At 38.3% G+C, this 13040-nt stretch overlaps 1 protein-coding gene across 1 annotated transcript; it reads right to left on the reverse strand.

Annotated features, from left to right (window-relative positions):
* Positions 1-3103: 3103 nt before the first annotated feature.
* Positions 3104-8242, reverse strand: PRLH (prolactin releasing hormone). Its single transcript, XM_026679023.2, has 2 exons — positions 6569-8242; positions 3104-3472 (listed from the first exon to the last, which is right to left on the reverse strand). Exons 1-2 carry the CDS (start codon positions 6768-6770, stop codon positions 3309-3311), a joined length of 366 nt encoding a protein of 121 aa, XP_026534808.1. The 5' UTR covers positions 6771-8242; the 3' UTR covers positions 3104-3308.
* Between the last annotated feature and the right edge of the window lie 4798 nt (positions 8243-13040).

Here is a 13040-nt window from a genome sequence, read left to right on the forward strand (position 1 = left end):
ACAAAATTTACAATCTGACTGAATAATGATGAAGGTTTAGTTCCTTAACAAGCAGATTCATCTTGGAAATTTCCTTGATCTTTCACTTTCAGTAGAATTTGTTTCATTTATCTATCAAATTTCTCACTTCTAGAATGGACTAACAGAATTCATAGCACAGCGTTTGAAATGAATCTAGAAGATTTTGTAGTTAAAAATGTGGCAACCAGGATTTTGTTTGGCATTTGTGAATCAGAGTATATAATGTACATTTTATTTCAGTTTCCTTGGTTTCCAGTTTGTTTCCAGACTCAATTCTATCAATTTATTTATTTATTTATTTATTTATTTATTTATTTATTTGATTTGATTTGATTTGATTTGATTTGTCAGTCGCTTACAAGATAATAGGTATAAGTATATACATAGTTATGAATACATGAAATGGGTACATATAAGAAAAATAAAAGAAACAATAGGACAGGGACAGTAGGCACGTTGGTGCGCTTATGCACGACCCCTACAGACCTCTTAGGAAAGGGGTGAGGTCAATAGTAGACAGTCTAAGGTTAAAGTTTTTGGGGTTTGGGGAAGAAACCACAGAGTCAGGTAGAGTATTCCAGACATTGACCACTCTGTTGCTGAAGTCGTATTTCCTGCAATCAAGTTTGGTGCGGTTAACCCTGAGTTTGTATCTATTGTGTGCTCTTGTGTTGTTATGGTTGAAGCTGAAGTATTCATTGACAGTAAGTCATTGCAATGTATGATTTTATATACCATACTTAGATCAGACTGAAGACGGCATAATTCAAGGTTTTCTAGCTCTAGAATTTCAAGTCTGGTGGCATAAGGTATTCTGCAACAAGTAGAGGAGTGGAGAACTCTTCTTGTGAAATATTTCTGGACTTTCTCAACTGTGCTAATATCAGATACGTAATGTGTGTTCCAGTGTGATGAGCTGTATTTGAGTATTGGTCTAGCAAATGTTTTATATGCTCTAGTTAGTAGTGTGATATTACCAGATTAAAAGGTACGTAGGATTAGGTTAACAACTCTTAATGCCTTTTTGGCTATGTAGTTGCAGTGGGCTCTAGCACTTAGATCATTAGAGGTGAGTATTCCAAGGTCCTTTACAGAGCTTGGACCATCAACAAGGTCTTGACTATTCAGCTTGTATTTTATTTTCTGATTTTTTTTGACAATATGTAAGACAGAGCATTTATTTGTTGAGATTTGAAGCTGCCATTTGTTTGACCATTCTGATACATAGTCAAGATCTTTTTGAAGGGTAGCAGTATTATCTGTGGTATTGAACAGCTTTACATCATCAGCGAAGAGAATGCAGTTGCTCTTAATATGATCACATAGGCCATTTATGTAGAGTATGAAGAGAGTTGGTCCTAGAACACTGCCTTGGGGGACACCACTATTGACAGGTACAGAATTTGATAGGACACTCCCAATTTTGACCATTTGTTGTCTGTTTGACAGGAATGCTTGTATCCAGTTTGTATGCCTAGGTTCAATTTCTGACAAACAAATTATTTTCCACATAGATCTGCTTGACCATCAAGAGAGGCCTGCTCTGAGTATGGTATAGTGGAACCTCTGGTGATGACCGTAATCCATTCTGAGAATTCGGTCGTCACCCGATTTGCTCATCATCAGAAATGCATGCACATAAAAACAAAAATGGCGCAGCGTGGAAGGGGAAATCAATGTGGATGGGCAAATCATTGTCCTTTGGTCACCACCCAAGCACCCGTTCATAACTAGAGGTAAGAACTTTTGTTCGTCACCCAATTTAGTCATGAACGGAAGCATTTGCCACCATATACCAAGTACCCAGGAGCTTAAATGTGAGGGCTGCCTCCATCCAATTCCTAGGAAAGGAAAACCCTTGGCTCCATAGATTCAGAGAAAAGTTACTTTTATTAGAAGAGAACTGAATGCAACAAGTTTCAGCCAAGATCTGAGGCAAAAGCGTGCAAAGCCGCAAATTGAAACAAACCATAGAACCCAACATCCACCCCCCCATCACCGGTTAGCCAGGCAACCAGAGGGCAAGCCTGGAAATGTTTTGAGAGAGTTTGATTCAAGTGCATTGTCTCTGGCTGTTGCATACCAAAACTAGAAGAAATGACCTTGGAGAGATAAGCAAAGCCCAGAGCATAGTTGCAAAGCTGCAATGAAAATTTCTCCAGTGACTCCTCCCCCCATTTTCCATGGCAGCAAGCAGCAGGCTGGCTGACATTAACTGAGTATGCACAAAAGATAGGATCTTCTTTGGGATAGCACAATTTCATTCTTAGTTTAAATCAGTTTGGCCGCCTTTCTTTTTTCTTTGATTCAAAACTATTTCCATGTGCTTTGAATATGTGACACCTAATTTTGTATAATATCTTACATTAACTGACACTGGCAGTTCAACGTAGTGGTTATGTTGTCTTTTAAGAATGTTGATACTTTTACTACTAGTGTTGTCCAGTTCTGATAATTATGCTACTCATTTTTAGTACTAGAATGAATTATTATCATGGTTGGTTGCACAGATGTTTAGACTGAATTTTGTTGAATCCTTTCCAAGGACCTTGGATAGGAAGATGTTGTCTGATGGTTTTATAAAAAGGTATTGTTGCAAGAAGTAAGCTATTCCAGATACAGCTGCCTTTTGCAATTGACTAATTGTGATTTTCTCAGTGCTAGTGGTGTTCACGTGGTATTCCAGATGTTTTGGAATTGCCCCCAAGGCACCTATTACCACTGGTATTATCTTTGGTTTCTTTTGCCATAGTGCTCTACTTTACCTTGCAGGTCTTTGTGTTTTGTGATTTTCTCTGATTCTTTCTCTTCTATTCTGATGTCTCCAGGTACTGCCATGTCCACTTCAAGAATTAAAGTTGTATAATTGTGTATAATGGAAGAAAAATGTATTTTACACATATTTTAATAGATAAGTTGACATATTGGAATGGAAAAGGAAGGGTAAAAACGTAAGATGTGGCTACGCAAAGTAAATAAATCAAAACTATTTACAACAATGTCTGTTCATTGAGGAATTGCACTACTTGGTATAAGTACAGTAATCAAAAAATGAATTGTATGCCTAGTGATACTGGTAATATAAATGTATTGGTGAGAAATATGATCTAATGAAATTATTTAGCCAAAAGACATTCTATTTGATTTGTACAATAACAATAATAAAGACTGAAGCAAGATCCAACATTTATTAAGGTTTAGAAAGGATAGAAGATGAAGATGGATTATGTCTGTGCACATGTGCATTATATTTTTGGTCACCGTCGTATTAAAACATTTATGTAGCTTCATTCATCTTGCAGAAATTCACTGCTTTCTTCTACAGGGAAACAAGCATGCAGGTGTCTGTTGTCAGACTTCTGGGCATTTTCTGCAGCTGCTCTTCGTCTGCCAAACCGCCCCACAGGCCGGATCCCTCGCCCCGTGTACCAGGAAGGATCAATATCAGGATCTGCAAGGCAAAACCCAGAAGAAGTCAGTGAGAACTCAGTGGAAAGGGAAACAGCTGCATTGTTCCCAGTATATTATAAAACATGGAGGCGCTCATTTTAGAGGAGATAGTATTAGTGTTACAGTCTTCTGAAAAACTTATCAGTTTTGGTAGGTGAATGGGACTCTTTCTATCAGGTCAGTCTCATAAAATAACCTGTATAAAGATGGTTATTGTACGTGATAATGCTAATAGTCATCATCATTGACAAAAGCAAAGGACTTAAAAATATGGGCATTTGTTATCCATGAGTGTAAACTGTATTCTTCTGCGATTGTTATACAGTGTTAAAATGCAGCCATTGTCATATCTGGAGAAAAAAAAAATTAGGAGAAACAATTTCTCATTTTCTTTTTTGATGCCAGGTGCTCTTCATACTTGTTCAAAGATATGCATGTTTTTTAAAGTGTATATCATTTGCACAATTTTACTAGTATGTTATGAACTGTATTTTAAACACTCACTAGAAATAATATTAGCCACTAGACTTCAGAACTTTGATATAAAAAAAAAATTCTCTACACCAGGAGTTCCCAAACTCTTAAGCTCACTGATCCTCCCAGGACGTTTTAGATTGTTCATCAATCCTCCAACCTTTATTGCATGAAATAAGTGTAATAAGTACTACTTCATCTAATAGTACTAGAAATAATAAGAACAGTATAGATAGTTCTCAACATGACCTCAGTTGGGACGAGAATTTCTCTTGTAACGAGTTAACCTGTGACTGGACCTGATTTTATAACAATTTTTACCATTTTTGTTAAGTAAATCACATGGTCATTAAATGAATCCAGCTTCCCCAAATGATATTTTTTGTTAGAAACCAGCTGGGAAGGTCAATATCATGATCACAGGATTGCAGGACACTGCAATCAGTTGTAACGGTGAGCTGATTGCCAAGCACCTGAATTGCGATCGCAGGCTGTGCGATAGTCTGTTGTAAATTGCAAGTTGTAAAGACAGGTTATAAATAACTTTTCTGAAGCCACTGTAACTTTGAGATGTCATTAATGAATGGTTGTAAGTCGAGAACCACCTCTAATGGGTAGTTCCATCAACTCTTGGGAGTCAATACAAACCACTTGGGGGGAACACTGGTCCCAATTGTCTGTGAAGAAGGCGATTCGCCATTAGATTTCAGGGATGGAAAGAGCAGCAGCTTTAAAAACTGAATGTGTCCATATTCACATCCAGGTATTGTACTCTAATGCAGTGGTCCCCAACCTTTCTGGCTCTGTGGACCGCCACCAGTGGCGGGAGAGCAGATGGTATCAAGCACATGTGCACCACTTGCGCAAATGCAGCTTTGTGTGCTCACAAAGTTCCCAACAGGCTGTAGCCCAGCATTGTGCCACGGTCCAGGGGTTGGGGACCCCTGTTCTAACATCCTTAGGTCAAGTTGCACAATTTGTTCCTCAAAAATGAAAGAGAGCATGAAGAAAACAGTCTGAGGAAGCTCAGGTCAGCATGTGTCAAATAAATAAGGACAATAGAAGAATAGATGAAATGGCAGGGAGCATGGGCTGAATTTTCACCTATGTCAGAGAGTGCAGATTGACTTTCGAAAGCCAAGGCTCAACATCTTCTGCATGCTCTCTTTCTAATCTCTAGCCTGTCTTTTGCCTGTCTGGAAATGAATGCCACTAGGATCGTCTGCACAGGAAACTGTCTTTGTACACTGTACAGTTTGGACACTAAGCAACAATTTGATAAGGAAGAGATTACATTTCTTTCCAAAGTTGCATTTGCTAGCTAGTGTTGCTGTATTTGGAACATCAAAGTATGTGAATTAAGAGACGAGTTTTGGACTAATCAATGGATCATAGCATATGCTTTCCATCTTGAGATCATTGGATGACTGAATGTAATTCTGGAGAAAATAATACCCTGTTTCTCCAACAATACGGCTTCCCCCAATAGGAAGTCCCAGCATGTTTTATAGGCATGAAATGAAATTAAGCCCCTCCCCCCAAATTAAGGCCTATATTAAAACATGCAAAATGGGGGGGGGGAATGGTGGGGGGGCTTGCCATTAGGAAGTACTTTTGTTGCACACCCGGATATGGTGCTGCCTGCGTTGACCCTGATACGAAGTGCCCCACCAACGCCGAGGTCAACATCCAAGCCATTGCCACCCGCCCACCCAAAGATGCAAGGGGGGGGGGGGAAAATTAAGTCACAAAAGACAGCCTAGCTATTTTTTCGGGGCTCAAAAAAAAATAAGACCCGGCCTTATTATATGAGAAACATGGTATTATATGTATGGACAACTGCTATTGCAGAATGGAGGTAAATGATGAAAAGACACATGGGAGACATATGTTTATAATATTATGTTTGGTTGTTTTGGTCTAATAAAGTTTAAAAACACTGTGGTGTAGGGCAAGGGAGGTCTTTTTCCACCGGGGACAATACTTTTTTCTATTTTGTTTCCCAGCGCTTGAGATCTTCTGGTGGCAGCAACTTTACAAAGACAATGGTGGCAGTAGAATTTTTCAGGCTTTTGAATTAATAAAAGAAGTAAAAATCAATGAGAGGGGGAAAGAGGAAGGGGGAGGGAGAGAGATGTTTTTAAAGTGCCTGAAAAGTGTCTTCAACATATTTAAGGGTTTTGCTGTTAGATTTCAGCAATAAGATTTTTGAGAGCTGCAAAAGAAACTGTAGGGAACATCTGTGGTTGATTTCCAGAGTCTGGAACAGATTAGTCTAGATTAAGTGAAAAAAAATTATTTGCAGGTGTTGCATAGCAAGATGTCCAGAGTAACACATATCAGGCATATCTAGGTGGCAAAAATCTGGACAACCACTCGATCCAGATCAAATCTAACTGTTTATGCTATCTAGTGGTCTTCTAGATTTTTGCTGTCAAATGCAGTTTGCAATACATTCCGTTTAGAAGGTCTTGAGAGGGAAATGAGACAAAGCCAACAACCATTGGGTACTACCCCAGATTCTACCTTCAGCCAGTGTTCAGGTTTGTACGGTATATATGCTGGACATTTTGCTCATGAAAAATATCTCTATCCACGCAATCACCTGGCTGTGGGAACTTACTCCTGATCTCCATGAATCGTTCAAGGATTCGGCATTTAGTCTCAGGTATAAAGGCCAGCAGCAGAAGGCAGACAACTAGCAGTCTCATTCCTTTAGGTTTTTTCCCCCCACTCTTCAAAGTACTTTGATATCTGATGGTAAACAAAGAAAAAAATAGGTGACCTGTAGCAACAGGAAACAAAAAGTATGTTACTGGACTCATACAAGAAAAGCACTCCTCAAAAGACAGCCTTAGTAAAGTACAGAGTCATTGCAAAATTCTACAACAGCAAAACAAGTTTGAATGTTGAATTTCAAGTAAAAATTACTTCCTGAAAAATTACATCTTGGTACTCAAATGTGTTTGCCACTAAAATTGCCATCAAACTGATATAAAAAGCATGGTCTATTGTTTTGATTGCTTAAGTAAGTTGCTTACTCTGCTTTGGGTTTTTTCATTTTTAGATTCATATTCTAAATATCATTCTTTAATTATTGGATTTCCATCTGAATTTGCTTTGTGCTTTCGAGCCAAGCTAACCTTCACACTCATGTGTGGAATTTTTAGAAATAAAACGGGGGTGGATTTTCAACTTCCACTCCCTTTTCTGCTGAAAATGAGCTTATGGGCATAAGATTCTGTTGAGCCACAAACCTGAAATACAAAAGTCAGTTTTGAAGATGATTTTCATGGAAAACTATCAAAGCACACTTTATTCCACTCCACCCTAGATTCCACTGCTGTATGAGTCTCCTTTAGCATTCCAAGTTACACTTTTAGAAACATACAATTCACATCATGTTTATTTTGGCCAGCATCAGAAAGTTCCTTGGCCCTATTTTTTTTTCATCAGAATTAGCGTTTGGCAAACTCACTTTCACCTCTGTCAAACCACAGCCAGGAACTGAGGAAAAGGGAGCAAAAATTAGGTCCAGGAATACTTGCTCTTTGAAAGTTCAGACTTCTTCCAATTGGGTTTTTACTTATTACAAGCAATCTCATTGAATAGGGACAAAGATTCACTGATGCTTTTGAATTTTAAAGAGAGGTGTTCTTCTAACTCTCCTTTTATCAGTTCCCAGGGCTTACCTTTGCAATCTTGTAGCAGCCTGTCTGGTCCAGCACACCAGAGGTCTCCACATCTGCTGTACCAGTGGCCCATTGTTGCCATTTCCATAGTCAGGCTACCCATCTTTCTATCAGCTGTGCTACCAGGCAGTTTCTTGAATTTGACTTGTGTCCACTGCCTACCTTCCCCAAAGCTAATCAATCTGTAAGCAACACTAGTGTCAGGGTTCTGACGGATGCCCTAGCACCTGTTCGCCTTGAGGTTTTTCTGTGGTTCTCTCACAAAGACCAACATGAACACCCATAGGAATTTACCTGCCATCTTGGGAATGAGACCACTGGACATCCTTCTGGGCTATATCCATAAGGGAATATATTTGTTCTGCATAAAGGAACCATGTCAGCCTGGAAGCCAATAGAGCAAATGATCAGAGGTTTAACACATGGCTTCATTTCTTAGTTTTGGAAACCTCAAGAGTCCTCTCTTCCTGGCTGCCATGCTTTCCTCCCAGTACAAAGCATCTCATGATGACAAGACACCAAGCATACCAACCAGCTATGCTGTCTGCCTTAGCATCCATAACACCCCAGGATGATAGAGTACAAGACATTCTCACATCCCAGGATAACTCATTTTTCAGCATCTATCATGTCAAGCTTGGCGTAACCAAGAAACAAGTCAGAGTTTATCCTTTTGTTGTGATTGGTTCTTTTTTTATTCCTGCTTTAAAACAGGTAAAAGGGTAATATTTCAAAATTCTATTCTATAGAATTCTATAGCCACCCATCTTCTATTTCCCAAGAGCCATCTTTGACTGTGTCTCTCCCTCCACCCCTTGCTGTCTTTATTATATCAAACATCAAAGTGTATTTGACCAATCACTAAGGCATCTAGATCTAGACTGAACATTTTATCTTTTGTAATTTGACTGATTGCTTCTCATGTTCTCTTTGCTCGCACAAGAAAACATTATGTACATGTTTAATATTTGCCTGGGCTAATCACCACCCACCATTCATAAATGTAAATATTTATTAAGCAAACGTTTCCCTATTGTTTGAACTAATTAATCCCATTCAGAATCAAAGGTAACTGTTTTCCAAATAGGAAAAAATGACTGCAAATTTGTTATATGTGTATTACATCTCACATACATGGCTTATAATAAAAGAAATAAAAATGAAATAAATGCATAGTATAAAATAAAATACATTTTTATTGTCAAGAAAAACTTATAAAATTATCTCACAATTATTTAAATCTTTTTGGAGTATCATTATCTAAATTAATTAAATAAATAGCCCCTATGGTGGCTGCAGGTAAATCATTATCTCCTTTAGGAGGAAGCAAAAGTTGAGCTCCAGTCTCATTTTCATGGTGGAGTCCACTGGCAAGCTGGAGGTAAGCTGGTTTATTTAAATTTTAGTTTCCAAAGTGGAAAGCTGGGATAACATGATCTACATTTATTATTTATTGAATAAGTTGTCTTTTGAACACAGACACAGACACAATTTTAAAATAAGAAATCAATATGTCTGAAATAAGCACACTGGAAATTGTTTCATCTGCATTGTTCTTTATAAGGAATGCCACTATTTTGTTTAAAAACCAATGAAATTGCAAAACAGGAAATTACTACATTAGTAGAATACAATAGCAAACAATTAGTAATAGTCAAATGAACTTGCTTATAAAGCACACAAAAATACAAACATACACAAACCCTAAAATACGAAACAATGCCATGAGAAAAATGGATCTGGAAGATGATTTTATTTAGCATTTCCCCCCCATAACTTGAATGGGCTACTGAGAACATGCATGCCATGCTTTGTTTTGCTTTCCTTATTCCCACCTTTCCGAAAAGCAGACATTCATAGAGCTAACAGACTGCACTGGAGGCAATACTCACTTCTCTGTCAAGGGGACTGGACAGTGGCACATCCAGGTTATGCCTTCAGTGGCCAGGCTCAGTGCAAGCTGGTGGTCCTTTTCCCCCTTTTATGTCTTCCTTTTGTATATGCATGGCAGCCTCTGACATCAGCATTGGGACAGGGCATCTCAACAGGCTCCCCCCTCCCCCCTTTACAACTTCAGTTCTTTTCCCTCAAGTCAAGGAAGGAGGTTTTCTTATTTGAAGTACTTTCTCCCTTTAAGCAAATGAGGTAAAGAACTGGGAAACTAGATTGGCTGTATGCCTTCACTGAGATTTTACAAGTTTGAGATATTCTGAAAGATCATTTTGATTAGCAAAAGATAATATTGGCATTTATTTTATTTCTATAGCCACCTAATTCAATCCAATGCCTCTGGGGGATGTACGATTCTAAAACAATTAAAATATTTAAAATTTAAATCTCAAATTTTCAATCTCCCTCTCTTTCTTCTGACTTAATCTGTGAGCCTCTAATGTTGATCTATTTGTACTTTAGGTCAAGTTACACTGAATAAATAAAATACGTAAAATAAAATGGCACATTTTGCTCTGGATTTCAAAATTTCTCACTCTGATTTAGCTGTGGTTCCTTGGACAGCTGATCACAGCTGTGCCAGAGGCACATAGAAAAGCATTCAGTGACATTGATCTTAACAGGTACAGGATGCATGGTGGGATTATGGACAGCTTTGATTTTCAGCTCTGCCTATGTGGACCTCAGAGCTGTTCGTTTGGATGGAGGACCTACCATATAGTCCAGGGTCACTTTTCCTCCTAGGGGTTTCAGTCTGGGAGGTAGATGTGCAATGTGCATCCTCCAACTGTAGTGGGAACAGTTCATATCCTAGAAATTGAAATTTTATTATGGTTTCACTTTCACTAAACACAATAACAGAAAGACACACACACTGGTTTCTGGATTCCACATACGAGTTCTCAGAATGGCTGCCTTATCTTCAACCTGAGAAACTTCTTTTGTTCTTCAAATGGTGAAAAGTCAGTATCATTCCTCTTCATCCAGCATGGTGGGTTATATGAAGGGACCATAGGCCTCCCTCTTCCTGTTTGTTGTGATGGTGGATTGTATATATGCATAACTAAATATATGGGTATTCCAAATTTCCCTCATCATAAAAGACATAAATATTTCTCCTCGGTTTCCAGTGTTTGCCTTTTATATTAGCATATAGTATGAAAAAAAACAAATCTCATTTTTTAAAAAAGTAAAAGGCTAGCGTGTCAGTGATTGGGCAAGTGTGGAATAGTGAAATTTACATTTCTGTTCTACCCTAAAATAACAGCAGATACAGTGTTTACAATTAAGTGAAAATGATGTCTATTCATCTGCACTAATATGGGATCCTATTACCTTTGCAGTCAATTACGTGTAAATATCCAGAAAAATAGAAAATATCAAGAAAATGGCCAGCCGCCCATTATCTTATGGATTCCTTTACAGAAGACTTTCTGTGATGAGGTAATATAGCTGCGGGTTGGATCTTTCAATGAAATTCCTGTTCAGTTTTATGGCTCACTGATTTGCCTTGGACAAGCTAGCTTATAAATCTCATAGTATACAGTATATAACATAGGACCACTCTAAATAAAAACACTGGAGAATAGGAGGCATTGTTGGAATGTAGAAAACTTGTAATTTTTCCTGATTTGCAATTCAATTAATACATATGTGTATATTATGTACCATGTAAGAAAACGATCAATTTCTTACATAACATCACTATCTGGAAGAAGCTTAAACTGCATCTACAATAACCTCTCATTAAAAAATAAGACTATTGATTTAGAAGGTCTCTCTCTTTGGGTTAGGGAATGTGTTATGCTTCTGATAACACTAGTGACAGATCACACAGTGGCTTATAAAGAAGAGCCTTGGTTGCACAGTGGTTAGAATGCAATATTGCAGGCTGTGTCCACGGTCCGGAGTTGGATCCTGATGAGGTTCAAGGTTGACTTAGCCTTCCACCCTTCTGAGATTGGTATAATGAGGACGCTGTTTGTTGGAGGCAATATGCTAATATTGTAAACTGCCCAGAATTCTGTAAAGCACCATGGAATGGTATAGAAGTCTAAGTGCTATTGCTATTGCTGTAGGTGTGGCTATAAGTGTAAACAATCAAATAAATATTGGGGTATCAGGTCTTTCACTGCTCCAACTAAGTATCATGAAAGTGGGTAAGGGGCACACCACCATGAAAAATGATTCTGCCCCATTGTGTTTTGAGCCTTGTGAGCCTAGCCTTGTTGAATGGGAAAGGTAGTATGCAAGCAGAACTGTGATATCAAAGGTACTGAATGTGTAAGGATTTCATAAGCACTCAAGCAAAAAACATTTTAGTCTTTCTGGATGCTGGAAACAGAGTTGAAAGGAAGTGACCAATGTCACTTCTGAATCCATTCAGATTCACTTGATCTAAGCACCGCCTTTTGGCATTCAGGAATCGTTCACCACCTTTGACTCTATTCCATTTACTAATGTAAACAATAGGAACAATTACATGCATTTGGAAATGGCATTATTCGGTCTTGGGGATTTAAAAATAATTCAGCATCCACATCAGGATATGGCACTGCCCAGTAAGGCAAAGCAATTAAAGCATAGGCTTGCAGCTTTGAACATTTAGAATTGAGCAAAAAGAGAAGATATCCTATTCTTTCTGTGAAGTTTTTGAGCAATTAGCATTAATAAAGCAGTGGAGGAACATAACTTTAGGTCCAGAAGATTTTTGGAAGGACAAGTACTGTGATCAGGATGTAGGATAAAAAGCAGTCCAGAACTTTGCAGGTGAGAATTCATTACATAATCTTCTCTCTTTCTGCATTCCTACATCTCTATTAATCACTAGATTTGGAAGATGCAGGAGAGTGGTTTTAATGTCATTTCTTGTAGGAAGCTAGAGCTATTAATCACAAAACATCATCTTATCCCTACTACCTGGTGTTTTCTTTCTATGAAAAAAAATATATAACAAGAGGTTCACAACAATATTAAGCACAACTGATAATGACAGCAACCACTTCCAAAGCAAATTGAAAAACTCCAGAAATTCCATCTTCACGTTGTGGGGCTTCTAGGCAGAGCCACTTCATTTTGGAAATGATCTAAATCTCTTTGAAATGGTCTCCCCTTCACTGTTCTCATTTAACCTGTCTAATAAATAAATGCCATATTTCCATATTTTTAAACATTTGCCTTTGGTGTTACAATCTTGCCTTCTTTTCTGGCTTTAATGCTCCCCAAGCATAAGATTTCCCAGTGTTTAGCTGCCCACATTCACATTCTATAGGAAAGCAGCAAACCCCTATCCCTTGGGGAATGGGGTGATCGTGGCAAGGTCCACATGGCAGGAGGGAAGAAGAAGTGCCAAGAACGTGGAGGTAGGAATTCCCCCACCCCCACCCAAGAAATCTACCCTGCAGTTTCAGAGAAAATGCTGGAAAAGCTCCCTAACATTGACCCTCATCAAGA

This window comes from Notechis scutatus, chromosome 1, assembly GCF_049901735.1.
Source record: "Notechis scutatus isolate UNSWTSFEM ecotype Mainland chromosome 1, rNotScu1.2, whole genome shotgun sequence".
Classification (NCBI taxonomy): Eukaryota; Metazoa; Chordata; class Lepidosauria; order Squamata; family Elapidae; genus Notechis; species Notechis scutatus.

Coding starts and splice junctions, on each gene's coding strand:
- PRLH (XM_026679023.2), bottom strand. CDS start 6,770: ATGAGTCCAGTAACATACTTTTTGTTTCCTGTTGCTACAGGTCACCTA. Junction 3,473..6,568: donor ACGATTCATGGAGATCAGGA/GTAAGTTCCCAC, acceptor TTTGCCTTGCAG/ATCCTGATATTGATCCTTCC.